Source organism: Ovis canadensis, chromosome 7 (assembly GCF_042477335.2).
Source record: "Ovis canadensis isolate MfBH-ARS-UI-01 breed Bighorn chromosome 7, ARS-UI_OviCan_v2, whole genome shotgun sequence".
NCBI lineage: Eukaryota > Metazoa > Chordata > Mammalia > Artiodactyla > Bovidae > Ovis > Ovis canadensis.
Window position 1 is genome coordinate 94855861 of NC_091251.1, and position 20924 is coordinate 94876784.

General features: G+C 46.4%; 1 protein-coding gene across 6 annotated transcripts in view; it reads right to left on the reverse strand.

Annotated features, from left to right (window-relative positions):
- Positions 1 to 859: 859 nt before the first annotated feature.
- The window catches only part of ZFYVE1 (zinc finger FYVE-type containing 1), a 45048-nt gene continuing 24983 nt past the window's right edge, over positions 860 to 20924 (reverse strand). Inside the window, exons 4-12 of one of the 6 annotated variants that reach the window (XM_069596946.1) lie at positions 19041 to 19255; positions 10280 to 10386; positions 7862 to 7970; positions 7225 to 7322; positions 7021 to 7138; positions 5464 to 5634; positions 4577 to 4757; positions 3984 to 4097; positions 860 to 2548 (exon numbers count right to left, since the gene is read on the reverse strand). In XM_069596946.1, the coding sequence (XP_069453047.1) occupies positions 2316 to 2548; positions 3984 to 4097; positions 4577 to 4757; positions 5464 to 5634; positions 7021 to 7138; positions 7225 to 7322; positions 7862 to 7970; positions 10280 to 10386; positions 19041 to 19255 (1346 nt within the window). In that variant the 3' untranslated portion in view covers positions 860 to 2315. Of the gene's footprint in view, positions 2549 to 3983; positions 4098 to 4576; positions 4758 to 5463; positions 5635 to 7020; positions 7139 to 7224; positions 7323 to 7861; positions 7971 to 10279; positions 10387 to 10495; positions 10872 to 13511; positions 14427 to 19040; positions 19256 to 20924 lie in introns of those variants that run through there. The other 5 variants (XM_069596949.1, XM_069596948.1, XM_069596950.1 and 2 more) reach the window with 5 other exon arrangements.

The following is a 20924-nucleotide window of genomic DNA, read 5'->3' on the forward strand; positions in this document are numbered from 1 at the left end:
AGAATGGACTTTTTACTTTTGCCCTGGAAGTGTAAGATCTCCTTAAACCTAATTTTCCTGCAGGTGACTTCTGGACCCATCTCCCTGCTTGCTCCTACCACCCACCCACCTGCACTCTTGGCCTCATCTGAATTTAAGCAGCTGCCACAAAACCAAGATGAACACTGGGTGTGTAGGACAAAAAAAAAAAAGAGAGAACTTTAGGTTATTTTGATACTGGGTTACCTTCTTCTCTCCTGGTCTGACTAGTATAAGAAAGTGAGTTCGGAAGACTTTTCTGTATCTTTCCTGTGTAGTCCAGCAGACACTATGCTCAGGGGTGGCCCCACATGACAGGCCAGGAGAACAGTTGTTCAACAGGAGCTAAACAGACAGAGCAAGGCAGGGGAGAGGATCGACACCAAAGGGCAGATAGAAAAGGAGAAGAGTCTCTTCCCAGTGTTTCCATAGGTCACTAGAAACACCTAATCTCTTCTGGGAGAGAGCATTCCCAGGGAATAAACTAAGATATTTACAAGTAAAATTCACCTCTCACTTGGCTTTTGCTCTGAAAAGCTACCAGCTTTCATCAACTAGGGGACATCCCTGGCGGTTAAGGCAGTAAAGCGTCTGCCTACAATGCGGGAGACCACGTTCAATCCCTGGGTTGGGAAGATCTCCTGGAGAAGGAAATGGCCACCCACTCCAGTATTCTTGTCTGGAAAATCCCAGGGATGGTGGAACCTGGTAGGCTCCAGTCCATGGGGTCATAAAGAGTCAGACACGACTGAGCGACTTCACTTTCTTTCATTTTTCATCAACTAGAAAGAGGTAGCAAGATGATACTGATGAACTTAAAGGAAAGAGGCCACAGTCCATATTCCGCAGGAAGATTCCTTTATAACGGCGAATTTAATCATACACAGTACTAGAGCAGGCCTCAGTCACTGGGCCACAGGAGGCGGGAAGAAAGCAGGTCTGAGAGGGACCAACACATTTCCAGGGCTCACATCACAGTGACACGCCAAGAGTGACCACCACGCACCTCCCTGAAGCTTGGCCCACCCCCCAGTTCAGTCAAGAACTGTGTCACTTCAAACTCTTCATTTTTGGCCATTGACGATAAAATCCACCATGATGACAGTATTTCAGCACAACGGTCTCTTTCCAGTCACGACAGATATGGATGTCCCAGCTCTTGAGAAACAAAAGTTCATGTGACTTCTCTCGCCAGGACTGGAGAATTTTTTCCTAATGATCCGCTGAAATGTTTGTATATACTTTGAAAAAACCACTAACAGTCCGTTCTGTGCTCTGTTTCCCTGGAAGATTTCTCATGACCACCCCTCCAACAGCTCAAGGGGTCGTGTGTCTGGGAATAAAGAATTAAGACACTTCAAAATAAGCAAGAACCCTAGTGCAACACTCAGTAGATGGGGGGCTTGCGGGGGCTGGGAGGGGAGGATGGGAGCAGGTGCTCCGCTGTGGGGCGGGAAAGCCAAGTGGTGGAGCGAATGGAAGCATCGACAAGCAGGGAACACTGCTGGGGAAGGCCGTCTCCTTCCGTGCCCAGCCCCGCTCGAGGGCCATCACGCCACCTGCGCTTGGGGACTCCTTGGGTCCGGGGAGCCTACCACACCCTCCACCCGTCCGTGACCTGCACGCGAAGCTGGGTGGTCTCTGAAACAGGCCAAGGCCAGGGATTGGGATCTGACTCTGGAGGGCCCAGGGAGCTCCCCCGCAGGCCACCCCCAGCAGAAGGTCCCTGGGAAGCTCCTACCCTGGCAGCCGAGGGGCACGAAGGCTTCGAAGGCTCGGAGAGAAGCGGCAGAGGGAGGCTAGCGGTGCAGTGGCCTTGGGACCTGGCTCGGTTTCGTGGGGAGAAGACCTGCTGCCCGCTGCCCCCAGATCCCTGCTGGGGACGGACCGCGTGGGTGTCCACGGCCAGTGGCAGCCTGAACGTGCTCCACGTTCCTTTCGTATGTATATATGGGTGTGCATGTGTGTGTGTGTATATATATATATATATATTTACGTACTTATTATTTTTAACTGAAATAAAATGCACTGGATTAGAGTTCATTCCCCTTTGCTCTAAGCTGCTTGGGCCGCCTGCCCTGGTGGGGTTCACACCTTCGGGCCTGCCGCCCGGCTCGCCCCGGCTCGCTGTCTGTAGCCCCCCACCCGCCACCCCACAGTGGGAAAGGGGCCCCCGGGACGAGGAGAGAGGACACACACCGCCACAGGTGACCAGGAGGAGGGCCTACCTCAACGCGACCTCATTTCTAACCCTGAGAACCTAAGGAATTGTGAAGGACTCGGAGAGGGAGCTGGGGTTAAAGGTCACCGGGCTTTTTATTGCAGTTAAAGCAGACTCGGACAGGATGGTCCCAGCCTCGCGAGGGGACAGCCCGGCGGTCGTGGGAACACTCGTCGCAGAAGCCCTGTCCGCAGGCCCGGCAGTGGTGCTTCGAGAGCTTGACGCTGAACTCCTTCCGGCAGCTGTGGCAGTGCAGGATCTCGTGGTCTGGGACCCAGTAGGCCGGCCTGGCCGCATCCTTCACCAGACCTGCGTCACAGAAGGGGCCATGACGGGCGGCACATGCGGGACCCAGCACCCCAAGTCCCACCGGGCGAGACGCCAGCGGCAGACACTTCACTGGCTCACAGTCTTAGCATGCACACATCACCCCCTCCACCAGGGCTCCCTCACCCCCTACCATGCAGGTCAGGATGTCTGGCACTGATATGTGCCTATCTATTACGTTCTCCAGGTGAGCCTAAACTACAGCTGAATTAAGAACCACCGGGGCAATGGTAAAGTTCGGGCTTTGGCTTCATCCCAGTTCCACTGAGCCTGAGTCAGTTAGCTGTGGGATTGACAGGTTCCTTAGAGTCTCAGGGCCTTGGGTTTACTCATCTGTAACAACTCACCTTCAAAAGCAGTTACAAGATTACAAGAAATAAAGTATCTGATGAGCTGGGACCCAACAGCCAGTGAGTGCTCAGCAGGTGAGTGCCTGTTAAGCACAGTTGGCAGGTTCTGCCAAGGGCGGCCCCTGCCCCTGCTGGTCACCTGAGAGCGGATGCAACCTGAGCCTCCAGGATGGATCAATCCATCTATTTCTACACTCTCAAGTCAAAAGCTTGTCATCAGCTCATTCTGTGAGCCACGGTGATTAAATCTGATCCAAGCAATTGTCATCACAGCCACCCAGGAGCCCTTGGTCTCTCCCCTATGAAGGGCTGGAATGCCCCAGGCCCAGTCACCTCTGCCTAAGCCCTCCACACACTGGCAGGTTTCCCTTCATCTCCCTCTTCCCCTCCTGGTTATAAGCCCATCCCCTCACATCAGGTGAGTGGCTCTCTTAAATCTTAAAGGAATAACAGCTTGGCTGGTGTGGCAGATTGAGGCCCTGCCCCCTCTCTCAAATCTAGACAGGTTCTGTGACTACAGCAGACTCTAGTGGAAGAGTTAGTTTCCAGGTCCAGGCCTGTCTCAGAGCCTTGAGGCGCTACGTAAGGAGTCACTAGCACTGGAGAAAACACGTGCAGAGGCACGGGGAATACAGGGAATGGGGGTGAGGGGGAAGCTCTCCTGAGCCCAGCCTTCGAGGCATCCCTGCCAGGCTAGCCGGCATGTGAGGTTGGCTTGGCCCCCCAAGATCCATCCAGCTGCCATACTGGAAAATCCAGCAATAATTCCCGGCAATGCCACTTAGAGAAGAACACTTGCCTTTCCTGTTGAGACGTGACTGTTTTAAGCCTTTCCACTTTCAGGTGGTTTATTACGCAGCAATAGATGGCCTAAGAGGACGGTCTCCAGGAATAGACATGAAACCACCAAGGTATTCAGCATGAAGCAGGGAAAGTAAATTCTTAGTCGCGTCCTTGCTGCCCAACTCAATCCAGGTCAGCAGGCTGACAAAACGACGGCCCAAGGCACGGCACTCCGCGAGCCCTCACCCACGTACACCGCACCCGAGAGGCACTGCCAGGCCCACCTAGTGGTATGTCAATGGCTGTCACCACGGCTCCTAAAGTGTTCTGCACGGCCTCGCCCACCTTCCGAGCGATCAGCGTCCCACCTTCGTCGTCCCCCTGTGCCTCAGTGACATCTGCAGACAATGGTGAAGGAAATGCCATCACCTCCGAGTCATTCCCCAAATGGAAAATTCTAGATGCTTCTCCCAGGGCACCCTGTGCCATTCTGCAAGGGTGGCAAGGGTCTGGGCTGTGGGCACCCACACCACAGCCAGTGAGGTCTGCCACTCCTTTACCTCAGGCCTCTGGAGCTATTTTATAACCTTCCTTTACAGCGGGCCAGGAGCATGACCTAGAACCTCCTCCAGGAGAAGACTCAGTCTAAGCCTATGGTAAACACAGGACAGCTTTAACCCTTCCCCACCCAAGGAACAGCACCCCCAGGACCCAGTTAACAAAGAGCTTAGAGGATGCCTGGGCAAGACTAGGGGAGCGACTGCTCTCACAGTGAGGCGGGGAGGAACAGGGTTGGGCAGGTGAGAGTCCCATTCCCAACACCCAGTGCCAAGGAGAGGGTCCCCCTCCACCTTGTGGCTCCTGGGCCCCACGTTACCTAACTGGGAATTCCTGGCTTCGTAGCAGTTGTCACACACCCGCACGGGTGCAGGGCCCCAGCCCCGCTCGGGCACCGGCCGGGTCTTGGATGAACAGCTATCACAGAAGCCCTCCCCACAGGCCCGGCAGTGATGCTTGGTGTCGTTATCTTTAAAGGACGTAGCACATTTGTTGCAGCTCTGGTCCAAGCCCAAAACAAACAGAGAGGCAGGCGTCATTCGTGTCTGCTCAGCTGAGAAAGTCAACCCAGGGAGCCTTGAGGGTCATCTGAGGACGGCAGGGCCCTGATGGTCCCAACAGAGGGGACCTAAGACCTCCAGCCACATGGAAGCCCCTACTGAAGCACAGCTGTGATCAACACTTCCTTCCAAGAAGTGCTGGAAAGGCACCTCACACCCACCTGGCCAAGTCACAGGGATCTCAGGAAGGACTATGTAATTTCAGCCATAAAAGCAACGAGGATTCATGTCTTTCACAGCTTCTCATGAGCCTCTGGGACGCTGAGGAGAACACGTCTCCTGTCACAAGCATTTGGGCCAAATCTGAGGGCTCCCTTGATGTGGGAGCCGTGAGGTTTGTGTATCAAGCTGGGGGTGACCCTAAATGACCTCTAAAGGCTCCCTTTCCTCCACAGTCTATAGGTATGACCTCAGACATTTGACCAGTAACAACTGGCTCTAGTGGGAAAGTAAACTAAAATCTAACACAACAGAAACACTCAGAAAATAACAGGGGAAATCAGCAGACACACTTTCCAACACTCTGGAAGCTCATCCGGCTGGGAGAGAGACTCCAAGCCTTCCTTGCAAAACAAGCTAAGGGCAGGGCGAAGCAACACAAGGAGCATGGGCTGTGCCAGGGACCCAGGGCATCCTGCCGCCATACCAGGATCTGGGAGTTGGGCCTCCAGTAGGCAGGGGCGATCTGGTCTGTCAGCCAGGACGTCACAGCCTTGGTGGGCCCGAGGCTGAGCTCAGACACCGACTGAGCCATGAAGTTCATCCCGTCCAGGAGGCGCTGGGCAGCGTTGTTGTTGTCCTTCAGAAATCCATCGGTCTGAAAGGAAAACGCAGGCTCCCATCACGTTCTGAGTGACAGGAGTAAAGGGAAGGAGGGAGAGGGGTCTCAGGTGAGTTACACAGCCAACTCAAACCACAGATTCCCTGGCAGAGAAGAGCAGGGTCAGGACAGAATCCCTTTGGCTTCTAAGCAACATCATACGCTATGAGTCATTGCCGATACTACTCTTCAAGATGACCACAGGACTTTGTGCACAACTATTCAATTCAGAACTTATTCTGCTTGTGAGATATACAACCCGGGAAATAAAACAATCCTGTCAAGAGGACACCTCCTCCAAGAGGTCTCCCACTCCAGGCTGGGTTAGGATCTGTTGCTTTAGGAATCACCCAGAAAGGGGAACACCACCCCTTATAGAAAAGAGCTTCCCTGGTGGCTCAGATGGTAAAGAATTTGCCTATGATGCAAGAGACCCAGGTTTAATCCCTAGGTTAGGAAGATGCCCTGGAGAAGGCAATGACTACCCACTCCACTGCTCTTGCCTGGAGAATTCAATGGACAGAGGAGCCTGGTGGGCTACAATCCATGGGGTTGAAAAGAGTCTGACACGACTGAAGCAAACAACACGTAGAAAATCGCTTATCTTTCTTCCATGAAGGGAAAAGGCTTTGGATGTGCTGTGATTGATGGGTAATTCCAAGTGTGAATCGTGGTTTAATCCAGAATGAAAGCACTGTATCACTGCCTCATAAATAGATTTGTTTTTCCAACATCTTGAATTTAAAAATCCAATTTAAAAACAGTAAAGGTCCATAGTAATTATATTTCTTAGAATATACTTCAAGAAGAATATACTCCAAAACAAAGAAAAGGCTTTCTTACATGAAGATGGTCACGACAGCATTTTCTTTGATAATAAAAAAATCATAAACAGCATGAATGTTCAAAATGAAGAAAATGGGGAATTCAAACTATAACATTAGACAGATTATTACACAGTGATTACAAATGAAAATGATGAAAACTGAAAGCAATATGGAAACAAAGCAAAACTGTTGTACAAGAAAAAAACAGTTAAGTGGCACATATATTATAATTGTATCTATATAAACATACATACGGAAAATGAGTGAGGAGAACATACAGTTTTATTTGCTAAGGCGGTTTAACTATATATCAATTTGCTAAGGCGGTTTAACTATATATCAATTTTTAGTTTAAGTCGTGTTTCTAATATTTATACAAGAAACGGGAAAAAAATGAAGTGTCTAGAACAAAAAAGGCACTCCAGATCATAGCTTCCTAAACCACCATTATATTGCAATTCATGATTAACCATCATTGTAAACAAGTTCCACTTTCCCATACACAGGAATAACTGGACAACCTGAAGAGAAAACAGGAAAATAAAACAGCTCTTACTCCAGGCCACACGTGCACAATCTCTGTCCGCACCACCGTATCCACAGGATCTTGGTTCCCAAACCAGTACTGCCGGCTACGATAGACCACGCCGCAGTTGGGACATTCGATCACATACCTACAAGGAAGGCAGACAGATACTAGAACCCCACATCAGAGGCCTGGAGAGACAAACAAACCCAAGTGCCAGCCACTGAAACTCACCCAGACCAGGCATATTTTGCAAGACCCATCCAGGGGGAGTCAGTGGAAGCAGCCGTCTTGGGCACCACGCTGACTTCATTGCCTCTCTCGTAGCAGGCCTGAAACATGGAGCACTGTGCCAGCTTCCGCTCTGTCCGCCAGACCCCCTGGCCTCTCCACACCCCTGTCCAGCCCCACTGCCTGCAAACCAGACCTGCTGAGGGTTTACAGACCCTGGGTTTTAGCAGAGCAGAGGAAAGTCTTTCTCCAGAGAAGTCAGTGCCCTGAATGATTATGATCTGAATGTGTACCCGTTCCAGGGGCCCAAAACTGAGCTACAAATTCTATCCCTGTCATAGACAGGAGAAATCCATCCAAACTGGGTTTTTGAAGAGCAATTTCACTCTTAAGAATAAACACTCAATGTAGATGAACCTGGTATATAGGTTCAACAGAATAAGGGGGGGATTTAAGCTTAAAAAAAATAAAGCCCAGGGGCCCCTGGCAATGGACATGTGAGTTTTTAATGGCTGGAGACTCAATTTGAATGAATATCAAATACTTTGGGATACAGTCAAGAGTGGTCCTGAGCCAGTCTTCCCAAGAGGGGAGTGTAGCCAGCAAGCCAGCTGCTGGAGGAGAGGCTGGGCGGACTCACCTTGCAGGTGAAAACCCGGTTATCATACTGGTGGGAATATCTGCAGCGGCTCTTGGCTTCATGAGGTACCCCTTCTTTCCCGTGATTCATGCTGTTCTTACATCCAGCCCTGAGGGAGGCACCAAAGCTGACATGAAGCTGCTAAAAGGAGCCAGGGCCGCTTACGCACAAGCATTAAGCCAGATGCAGGGGCAAAACTAGACTCCCTGTTACTAATTGGGCCCCAAATACGGAGCAGAGACAGCAGTTTGTTTTGGAAACTTAAGGGCCTCTCTCATACTTGCAATCAACAGTGCTACACAGGTAGTGTACCTATTACTCTTGCATGAGGAGAAAGGGCCAAAAGGGTATCTCGTCTTGGAAAACCACCAGGTCCCTCAATAGGAATGGAGGAGCCAGAAGACAGCACCTTGATGAGAGATAAAACCTGAACAGCCTTCAGGGAACTCAAACATCCCAACAGCATGAAATAAGTTTAATCAGAACAGGCCGCCAAGATGCAAAACAAAACCTGACCCTCAAATTCTGACAACGCATTAAGAGGAGGCTTAAGCTCAACAAGAAAACCTTCCAAATGAACAGCGAGCTCTGCTCTCCTGACAATGCAAAACCAGGGACCAGGACTTTAGAATTTCACTGTGACAGAAGGGAAAGCTCTGGAAACCCTGGTGAGGCACAGTTAGAATGGGAAAGTGATGATGATCCAACAGAGCCTAAGCCTCTCTTGCTGGGCTCATGGGGCCCGCTAAACGAAGTCACACTGGCAACGAACATCCCTCTTTCCTCTCTAAGACAAGCCTCAGTCCTCCATAGCACGGACTGTATAATCCAAGGACCAAGTCCTTGTTACAAACTCAGAGCAAACATGGTGGCCCCAGAAGGTGGCCTATAGGTATCGATGCAAAAAGGCGATTCATAACAGAAAAGGCTCAGGTCTCCCCGTATGGGCAAATGTGGAGGACAGGACCGGAAGATGAAGTGACGAAAGCAGTGGAGAGGTGGGCCAGTGTCTGCAAGACACAGTCTGCAATCTGACCCCGACACACTGCATTTAAACCCCCAGGCTGCATCCAACAAGTCGCTGGCCCGTGAGTGAGTAGCTATCAACAGTTCAAATTAATCCAGTGAGCCTCAGTGTGTGGTCCCCATTCAGCAACATCAGTATCACCCGGGAACTTAGCAGAAGGGCAAATTCTCAGGCCCCACATCAGACCTACTGAATCAGAAACTGGGAGAAAGGCCCAACTACCTGTTGTAACATGTCCTTCAGGTTTTCCTGAGGCATGCTAAAATTGAGAATCACTGCTGTTTTCCCCTGTAACAAAGGGCCACCAGCATGACCCAGGAGCCGGCTGGAAACACAGCATCTCACCGAGACCTGCTGATTCTGAATCTGCATTTAACAAAATCCTGAGGCGAGGCATACATAAAGTTTGAGAATACTGCCCTAACTCAATGTTCTCAACTCAGCTACACATCAGAGTCACCTGAGGAGCATTTTAAATACACCAATGCTGAGGCACCACCCCAAATCTGGTAAGTGAGAAACCCTGGAGGCAAAGCCTAGGCCTCAATCATTTAGAAAGCTCCCTGGATAATTCTAAGGTGCTCTAGGCATCTGCCCTCATCATGAAAGGAATCCACTAGGACCGATACCTACCCCAGTGCTGTGCACACAGTGAATGGATGGAATGACTAGAATTGAAAGCTCTGGTAAGAGAAACACAGAAAAACAGGCAACCTAAAGCTTTCCATGCTTTTGCTTTTCTGTGCTAAATGCTTTTGAACTGTGGTGTTGGAGAAGACTCTTGAGAGTCCCTTGGACTGCAAGGAGATCCAACCAGTCAATCCTAAAGCAAATCAGTCTTGAATATTCACTGGAAGGACTGATGCTAAGCTCCAATACTCTGGCTCCCTAATATGAAGAACTGACTCATTGAAAAAGACCCTGATGCTTGGAAAGACTGAAGGCAGGAGGAGAAGGGGATGACAGATGGTTGCATGGCATCACCGACTCGATGAATATGAGTTTCAGCAAGCTCCAGGAGTTGGTGATGGACAAGGAAGCCTGGCGTGCTATAGTCCATCGGGTCGCAAAGAGTCGGATACGACTGAGCGACTGAACTGAACTGAAAGCTTTCTGCAGTGATAGTTACTCAAACCAGTCAATTTCACATCTAAACAGGGTTGGAATCTTCAGGGAATTCTTCCTAACCGTGTGTCCTAGAATCCCCCACAACCTCAAAGTGTGGTCCTTGGACCATCAGGCTCACCGGGGAACTTGTTGGAATACCCTATCTCAGGCCCCACTCCATCCTTTAGTCACAGTCTAACTTAAGCAGACCCCAAGTGATCTGCAGGCACAGGGAAGTCTGTGAAGCACTGCTCTGAGGCTCTTTTCCCACGGTGGGGACTTACCCGCAGCTGAGACACAGGGAGGAGCAGGTGAAATATTCGTCTGGAAAAAAGGAGCTGTGTGCCATCTGGTCATCGGGGATCTCACCACTGAAGCGGTCACTCAGAGCCTGCGTGGAGGGAAGGTGACATGCGAAGGGGCTCAGCAGAGAGCTCGGAGCTCTGGGCATTCCACTGCCTGCCTTTCTAACATGCCCTCACTGCTGGCTTATTTCTTACCAGTTCTGCGGCTAGAAGTGGGAAGCCAGTGACTTCTGCTCCTTCCCCTCCACCTTCTTGGCCTGACTTACACCAATCCTCACCACAGGAAACCTCAGAAAGAACCAGCCCATTTCCCAAGAGCTCAGAAGGAAGCAAAGTTACTGTTCTCTCCTAATGACCTTGGAAGTTATAAACACGTCACACACTCCACCGGTCATTCAAAACCACCAGGTACTGACGAGTGCCCATTTCATCTTTGTGAAGCTGGGAAAGAAAGCGACACTCGAGAAGGTGGCTTGTCTTGAAGTCAGAGGGAGACAGAGCTCAGAAGTGCGCTGCGAGTTTTCTGGGCGTCTCCACCAGTTCTAACCACAGACACTCACTGGAGTTTACTGGCCACAGAATTATCTCTATGTAGAAAAAAGGGTTATCAGCCAAAAAGCAAGGAGAATTATTCTAGGTATTGGCAGCCTTTTATCAACTACAGTAACTAACCCAAAAGACAGCAAACGGCCAAAATAAATGCCAAGTAGAAAGATAAAGGTATGTGAAATAACAGACTGAAATTTTTATGTTTAAAGGAAGCTTCCATTTTTAATCCTCTTTGTGTTCACTACTTTATATTGAAAGTATTCTTCAGGCTGATTGATTGGTTTTTTTCCCTCCAAGCCTTCAGTCATATGCAGTGGAAAAAGTCATATGAATTAAATATAAATAGGCTTTCTAGGCTTTAAAAATTATTAAATATTCACAGTTCCTAAGTCTCAACTCTTTCTGTGGCAGCCAGGCACTACTCAGGGGAAGAGATATAAAAGTAGCTTTAAAACAGAAGGACAAGATGCTACTTTCTTTAGTAAAAAGGTGAAAGAAATTTTAAGATGAGATTCGGAAAAGGGGCAGGTTAGGTTCTAAACTAAGATTCTCGAGTTCTAAACGGAATTTCGCTTAAGGACACTTATTTATTAAAACTCCTTTTCCTTTTTCCCAGTGAAGCCTAATACCCTGAGTTGTAAACCAAGTGTTTTCAAAAGCACAAGCTCTCAGTGTTGAGTCAGGTCAGGTGTTCAAGACAAGAGTAGTGGCAAAGAGTGTGGCAGACTAAGGGTGTGGGACTCACCCATGTGCATTCAAATTCAGCTCCTGGAAAGATAATGAACATGCGCATAAAATACCACCTGCCAGTGACGGCTGACCGAGTGGCAATCCCTGACTTGGACCAAAAAATAAAATCTAAGGTTAATACGTATACATCCTTTTCTCTTGGTAATAATTTTGTAAAAAGTAACTAAGGGAAAAAAAGTAAGATTTGGAGACAGACTATAAAGGAATATACATGTGAATATTAAAGAGAATTAACAAGACGCAAACCCAACAGAGTCAAGCCTACACCATCCTCCTCTCTCCTACTTCTGAGTAGGACCTATCCTTGGTCTCACCTTTTCCATGAAGCCTTCCCAACCACTCTAGGAAGATCACACTCTGCCTTCTCTGAGCACCTCCTGTCCTTAACATCTGAACCAGGTAGTGAGTGATGAGGCAAAGCTATAAGCCTGACATATGTATCTGATCTCCCAGACTAGATCACAAATACCGAGAAAGGAACGTACTACCTCTGGATCTTCCTCTTAGTCCAGCACACGTCTTAACAAGTACTCAACTAGGACCTCTGCAATGAAGTGCCCCAGCACCAAGCCCCATGCACACACCAACCTACCCATCCTCTCCTCCTCACCTTGGCCCTGCCTCTGCACTAGGTCTTATCCCACACCCACAGGCCTCTCTAATTTACGGCTAACTATTCACTGATTGGCCAAATCACTGATAACTCTTTCTGTATTTCTCAAACAGCTGTGTTTCTCAAACAGCTGTGTGCCTAACCCTCTGGGGCTAGCTGGTTGGCAAATAGAGCATCATCTTCCTAATTTGTCAATTTACTGAAAGATTTGGGGAGGAAGTTTTTGCTTTATTTTTTGGCCACACCATGTGGTATACAGGATTTTAGTTCCCCGACCAGGAATTGAACCCATGCCCCTTGCAGTTAAAGCACAGAATCTTAACCACTGGACCACCAGGGAAGTCCCAGGAAGTTATTTTTACATAAAAAATAAACTTGGGTATAGCATGAAACCAAATGGAAAATTTGCATAAATGTGAGGACCCCTCACAAAAAATTTCATCCTGTAGTTGGTAGCTCTTCAAGTGCCTCAATTTCCTTATCTGTAAGATGGGGGTGGCTAGTACCACCTTCCTCAGCAGGGGTCTCCATGGATTACACTGTGAAGATCAAATGAAGTTACTCCATTGAGCACTTGGCATAGATTGAGAGCTCAGAAACCGTGAGCTACCACGATTAATATTTTTATTTTTTACGCTGAGAATTCTCTAATTTTCTCCTTCAGATACGCTCACCAACTGATCCAGCCAACAGAAGGAATATAAGAGCTTCTCTCCTTTCCATGACAGCTCCCTAGTCTTCATGCCTGGTTCCATTTGTGGGTGAATATTTAGCTGCAGAAAGATGCTTAAGTACCAAATGCAGTGTTAAAATAAGAAAGAAGAAAAAGAGAGCTAAATAAGGAATGCAGAAGCTACTAAAGATGTATAATGAAACCCAAAGAAGAGCATTTTTAGCCATCGGTTTCTCTTTTAAAAAGGTAACTGAAAGGATAACCTAAGTAATACTTTTCCTTAGGAAAAATATCAAATTTAGCGTGAATCCAACAGCTGGGTTGAATTCAGAAGGCATGCCACTCCCCAGTAAATGTAAAATTGCAGCCCAATAATAGTGACAGCAAAAGGTTTTTTCTGTTCAAGTGGCCTGATTCACTTCTCTGGAAGATCTTCAGAAAAATGAGGACATTTCTAAGTATCTCAAGGCTTAGCATGAAGCAATCTGCAGCCTGATCGTCATGCAACAAATCCCCAGAGAACCTCCACTGTCATCGGCACTAGACAACTGTTGGCTTTTGTTTGCCAAGGCAACAGTAACTTCTTATGACATCAGAAAGAGAACTCCAAGACCAACCAGCCTTACCTCTTCAGATGCTGGCCACCCATCCTCTCAAATGCTGGTAACACAAGCATCTTATTTTTCTCACAACTCACTGAAGAGCCGGCAGTCAGTGATGAATCAGACCTTGACAAGTATCAGGAAGACTTACATGAATCCAGAGAATGGGAACAGGACTTCCCTGGCAGTCCAACGGCTAAGATTCCACACACCCCTTTCAGGGGGCACAGGTCTGACCCCTAGTCAGGGAACTAAGATTCCACATGCTGGAGGATGCAGCCAAAAGAAAAGTATAGAAACATAACAGTAACTGTTAAAAAAAACTTGATGCTCATGTGTTTTAGATACAAGGGTAAGGAGACACCCTTCCTTCCTCTATAACCTGCCTGTTTCTTTCCGGTGTGGACATTACCACCTAATCCATATACTTCATCTCTTTCAAGAATTCCAAGTCTCACATAATTCCAGGGTTTCTTGGGCTCTCTCCCTCCTGAGGCCCCAAAGCCATAAGAGGCAGGGAAGGACCTTTCCTGAGAAAGCTTGGGAAAGCATTTGAGGTCAGTCTGGAAAAGGCTGCCTGGAGACTAGATGATCTTGAAATTTAGCTGCCTTGACAACAGTACAGCTCTTACTATCTAACGTGTAAGTTTCACTCCAGTCATCAAAGGCTAGCAGTGAATTTTCTAATTCAAAATGGAGACTCTTATGTAACCCACGATGCCACCTCCCCCCCAAACATATAATAACTTCGTAAATACTTAACAGGTGCTTCCTGATGTGATAGAATTAGAGAGTCAGAGTTCCTACATTTAGAGATTGGAGGCTAAAGGAGGTATTACATAAAACCTGTAAGAATCCAACCTTAAAATGGTTCTCTCCATTATTCATAACTGTAAATACAGGCAACAACAGTTAATTCAATATTCAATTTCCTTGGTCAATAGGGACCTGAGCATCTCTTTTCTTTAAACAGACTTACTTCATCAGTGAGACTGTGCTCTGCTGGTAGGTATCTGAGCTGTTGCTACTGTGGAAACTGAGCAAACAAGTGAGAGGTTAAAAAGTGAGAAAAATTCCCCTGGAGGAAAAGAACTGGGGCTTGGACCACAGCGAGGCTAAATGGCAGGAAGAGCAACCAGATCAGCAGAATGAATGGGAAACAAACGGGCAAGTTGCTAGAGCAGAAAGTGACTGAAGGTCTTATACGCACACACGTGTGCGACACACTCTACAACGCCTCAATCTTGCTCATTCATCACATTTCCTGTTCAATAATGAACATGAAAAGAATATGAGGAAGGAAAAAATATTTAACTTCTCTATGATCTGACTTATTTAGGGAGAAAATGTATACAAACATTACATACATATATTTCTGTATGCACTGAAGAAGCACCAAAAATTTCTGGAAGCGTATGTCAGAAAGTATTATAACAGTTATCATACAGTCAGGGGGACAGGAGTGAAAGGGACTTAAATCATACCTTACTATTGGAATTGTACTATTTGAATCTGTACTATTTCAATTGTTTATTACAAACACATATTGCTTTTGCAACTAAAAAAATAACTTTTTAAAGTAACCAAACACTCATATACAACTTATAAGAATGTCCTTTCTAAAGGCAACTGCCAGTATGTATCAAGAACCTTTAAAGACGACCCATCTTCTGACCTTCTTAAAAGTCGAGTAACTATTGAGAAGGAATACACCCTAGGATTTAAACGCACAGACTTGGGAGGCAGACTACCAGGTTCGAACTCCCCAGCACTGGAACTTCCCTGGTGGTCCACTGAGACTCTGCGCTCCCCATGCAGGGGGCCTGGGTTCAATCCCTCGTCGGGAACTAGATCCCACATGCTGCAACTAAAAAAGATCCCACGTGCCACAACAAAGACCGAAGATCCCGAGTGCCAGGCTGCAAACTAAGACCTGGCCCAGACAAATAAATAAGTGAATATTAAAACAGCAAATTCTCCACCACTCACTAGACAAGTCATCTCGGGCAAATTAGCGTACTTCTCTGTGCCGGTGTTTCTCAACCTCAGAGTTGGTATGAGGATAAAATGAATGAATACACGTCAGTGCAGAGCACAGAACATGACATCAGTAAATACTCCACAGAAAGGGTGGCCAGCAGCACTGGGAGCTGCAATTTACCCGAGGAAGCAGGCAGAATGTGGGCAATATCTTTAGGTACTCAGAAAACACAAGGAAAAATGGCAAGTACTATTAAAGTAAGGGCAGAACTACTACATATAAAAAATGACCCATCCATATAAATGAAAAAGCATGCAGCTATTTAAAAAAAGAAAACACATGGTTTTATAGGATATTTAATAGCATGGAAAAAACGCTAGGCTTCAACACTCCATTAAAAAAAAGCAAAGCATATAAGTGCACATAGATACATCACAACCCCAATTCTCTTTTTAAAATAAGTAGCAAAGAATCACATAATGCCCCATTTATCTATTTTTCGCACACTTAGTTTGCCTTTTTCTTTGCTATTACCAGGATGTTGCCATTAACATCCTCATATAGGTCTCTGTGTTCCTGTGGAAGAGTTGCTTTAAGGCCAATTTCTAGAAATGACATGGTTGGAATATACATTAAGCATTTCTTTATACTACTGCATTTCAAACTGGCTGTACTAATTTTACCTCAACCAGAAGTTTGTAAGAGTTTACAGGGCTTCATATCCTTTTTGATATTTTATTGCCCAACCTGTCAGTGCTCGCCTTTGCATGGTGGTGGTCTTACTAGAGGGTTGAGATTTCTTTATTTGGCCATCACAGTCTTGCCTCACAGTGCACACAGTGCCTCTCAATTTTCCCAAAAGGTTTATACATTTTTTTCTAACAATACTCTGTGTATCTCATGTAAAATAAAGAGAAAATCACAGAGGAAACAAAATCATATAAATCATACTAGAATATATCCCAAGCCTTCTTAAAGTGTTTCCTCAGGGAATCAGTAAGGAACTGGACAAGGTAAAGAATAAATACCAGTGGAGAAAGAAAAAAATGGCAGAAACAGAAAGCCAAACAAGCTATTTTGGCACTGATAATTTATCTATTTATGACCATCTCCACTCTTTTGTTCCAAAAAGAATGCAAGGCCACTTAAAAAAAAAATACAACAACATAAAACAAAAAATAAGTGGACAAAAATAAATGGCCATTATATTATGCACTGTTATGAACTATGAAGACTTCTGTTAAGAGTATTTGAACAGCAATAAACCTCTCCTAGGTCAGTTTGCCTAATGCAGACCTTAAAGGTAGCTTTCTATAAGTGTGATTATCAGAGAATGAACAACTTCTAATTTAAAGAAGGTTAAAAACAACCAGAAAAAGACAAAACAATTTTTTCAAGGATCTATCTGACTAAGCTGCAAGACCCCAGAGCTCCCTGAGGAGAGCCCAAAACACAAGCTTAAACAGGTAACTCCATCCCATGGACAGAGCCGTGGGCCCACACCTCAGTACAGCACAGACCCTGCCTCAGAGAACAGGAAATACAAGATCCAGGTAAACTCTTGAGGCCAACAGTTACCAAGAGTCCTCAAAATTCCAGCTGACCAGGCTCGTTTTAATCACAGAAAGTTTCATCAATCATATCACCTCATAAAAACACAGTGTAACTCTTTTTCTCAAAAGTAACTAACAACAGGAACAGCAGAAAAGGCCCTGACAAACCGGCCTGGAGGAGGACATCCAAGATGCGAGGTAGAACCCCTGAGCGAACCACTGAGCACGGCTTACTGCTCATGGCACCTGGTGTCCCTGAAGGGCTTCTGTAAACACTAAGCTAGGTCAACTTTGCGAAAACCTAAGGAACTCTATAATGCAGCCACTGGCCTAGTTGTCAATAGTCTTAAGGATCAGATTTTACAGCCTTTGTATAACAGTACAGATTCAGCCTCCATTTAAGAATGCTCACAATATTTGGGTGTAATCTTCCACCTGACTACCTCTAAGCCATCACAAGGACATGTGTGGCCAGTCACGTCCGACTCTTTGTGACCCCATGGACTCTAGCCTACCAGACTCCTCTCTCTGTGGGATTTTCCAGGCAAGACTACCGGAATGGGTTGTTGTTTCCTCCTCCAGGGGATCTTCCCAACCCAGAGACTGAACTCGTTATCTTCTGCACTGGCAGCCAGATTCTTTACCGTGGAATCACCTGGGGAGCCCCTGAAGAAGGATACTATAAGGGCAAAGATCATTGTCTATCTTATTCTCCACGGTTATTTCCAGCACCTCAATCTCTAACACAGAGATCCACTCATTTATTTGTTGAATGGATGAACGAACAAACTAATTTCCTAAGACCAAGCAACAGGTAAATGGCAGAACTGGGATCCCAACACAAGTCTGTCTGCCTCCAGAGTCCCACATTTTTCTAGTCCAATCAGGATATTATGAGATGCCACAGACTAGGAAGCTTATAAACGACAGAAATTTATTCCCCACAGTCCTGTAGGCTGGAAATCCAAGATGAGTGTGCTGCATGGCAGCCTCCAAGCGAGGGTCTGCCTTCTGGTTGATAGATGGTGACTTCTCAGAGTGTCCTCACTTGGTGGAGGGGGCTAGGGAGCTTTCTGGGGCTCCATCTGTAAGGGTGCTAAAGTCACTCAAGAGGGTTCCATTCTGATGACCCAATCACCTCCCAAACCCCTGGACATGTATATTACTAGTACATGTATACTAACTGGGCATTAAAGTATTTCAAGATGTGAATTTTGTGAGGTTACTAAACATAGCCTTTAGTAACCACTATGCAAAAACCATAAACTTGTCTGAGTAGTAACTTTTCATTCCCTCCTCGTTTTTTTTTAACTGTTCATTTTGATGTAATTTCAAACCTGTAGAAAAGTTGCAAGAATAGTATAATGAACTTCCATATACAGTTTACCCAGATGCAGAAATTGCTCACATTGTGTCCCACTGCAAACCTTTTAAACTCCATGGATGAAGCAAATCAGCGTATGTCCAAAGTCTGTTCCTGGGTCAACCAGGGCCGGCCTAGCTTTATGCAAACCGCTTTTCCTATCTCTTCCGGTCTCGGGCTCTATGCCCTAACCCTCAGGGCATCCTCAAATCCCTAGCTCAAGTCTTCATGTCAACACTGTCCTTTCTCCAAATCCCACACTCCCAGCACTGCTCCAAAGACCCTCTTCCTTCCTTCTTCCTTCCTGCTCCTCTGCCCTCCGCCTGCAGGCATGGTAACACAGAGGTGTATACAAAGCAAACCTGGAAACGGAAGCAGTCTTGACAGGAACTGAGTTGATATCTTTATTATAAAGAATGGTCAAACAAGGTTTTTCTCCAAGATGAGGGCCTTTTAATTATCATCCGAGATTCATGTTCCTGGCAAGAGGATGCCATTCAACAGGTAACACACTCCACTCATGCCCTTCCTTTCACAGACCCTCTCTTTCCGGCCCAGGTTTCTAGTCACCAGCACTGACAGAAGCTGGAGAACTGAGTGTCCTCACCACCCACTGGTGCCCCAGTGAGAAGCACTCAGGCCAGAAACCAACTGACCTTCAGGGCTTTGAAGATGACGCCCGGGTGCCGGGGAGAACGGGTGGTGTTGTTCTCCAGTTGCTGCTCCAGAGCACGCCGAAGCCCAGAAAAGTCAGTGGGAGGGTTGTAGGTCCTCGTCCCCTTGTAGTGAATGGAACTGAAGGCTTCCGGGAAGCGGCCCAGCTTCCGGAACCGGTCCTGGATGAGCTTCTCCGGCACCTCGGAGGGGTGATCTGGACAAGTGGAAACAGTGTGTGAACAGGGGCCTTTCTTTAACAAAAAAAGTCTCCTGTCTTTCATTATGAAAGGAATATGTGGTGTGACTCTGTAAATATAAAGTACATAAACAGGCAGAACTGCTCTATGCTGTTGGAAGTCAGGATGGAAGGAACTGCCTAGAAGGAAGCACGAGCAGGGCTTTCTGTGAAGTGGGGGCTGGTGGATCATGGCTTGGTATTGAAGTCACAGGTACCCTCAGCTTGTGAAAGGGCTCAGGTATACACTTTTGATACAACGTGCACTTTTTGGTATGTGTGTTACACTTCAAGGAAGTACCTTTTAAAAAAAAAAAAAAAAGAATCAGTCATTTATTTAACTTTTAATATTTATGTGTTTAACGGCTGCAGCAGGTCTAAGCTGCGTCACGAGGGATCTCCACTGTGGCTCACGGGCTCTCGAGCTGCATCACGAGGGCTCAGTTGCTCCACAGCATGTGGGGGTTTCAGTAGTCCAACCAGAGATCGAACTGGAGTCCCCTGCATTACAAGATGGATTCTTAACTAGAAGTGTCTGTTTTTTAATGTGCTCATTGTAAAAAATCCAAACATGTCAAAGCATAAAAGGAAAGAAACGTAGGTCCTCTACTTCCTCCTACTCTTCAAAGGGAACTACAGTCCGGTGATTACCCTTTCAGATTTCTTTCCTACATAATTCCCAACACATACGTGCAACTTGCTTTCATCACTTAATAACATGCAGTAAGCGTGTGTCCTTGTACACTTGACACACTGTGAGAAGACATCTCCTTCTTCTTTTTAACAGCTACACAGTCTTCCATCCTATGGATGGATTTCACCAGTCACCTTCTAATGAGCATTTAAAATAAATAGCTGCTCTGGAAGCGCTGGTCTTATGCTGGTGAAGTTGCAGACAACTGCCAACGTGTGAGGCTATCAGCCTGCTGGTGAAGTTGCAGACAACTGCCAACGTGTGAGGCTATCAGCCTTCCCGTAGTTTCTCCAACATTTATCCAGAAATTTAGGGAGCAGCAGTATGAACAGATTCAATAATCTTTTTGGAGATAAAACTTGGAAGGATTTTTGGGTTTAATTTCCTTTAATATTTTTTTTAAACCTAAATTATCTTATTCTTTAGAAACTAGATTCTGTGCTGACAAAGGATTATGTTGCTTTTAAAATGCATTTTTTTAATTGAAGGATTGTGTTAATTTCTACCAAACATCAACATGAATCAGCCATAGGTTTACCTATGTCCCCTCCCACTTGAACATTTCCTCCCACCACCCTCCCCATCCCACCCCTTTAGGTTGTGACCATGCCCCGGTTTGAATTCCCTGAGTCATACAGCATAATTTCCTTTAATATTTTAACAACAAAATCATCCCAATTAAACACTGGAAATATGGCTTTAGCTCAATTTAAAGGTACAGTCATCAAAGAGAAGTAGCCAAAGTTCTGGATCCAGAAACAACTCTGGATTCAGAATCCCAATTTTGCAGCCTACTAGCTGGAACCTCCTTGGTTACATAACCTAAGCTCTCTGAGTTCAGTTTCTTCGTTTGTAAAATATAGCTGCTGTTGATTGAGCTGAGTAACAAAGATACATTAAGTCTGCACTTATTTTTAAGAAAATGTTGGGACTTTCCTGGTGGGCCAGTGGTTA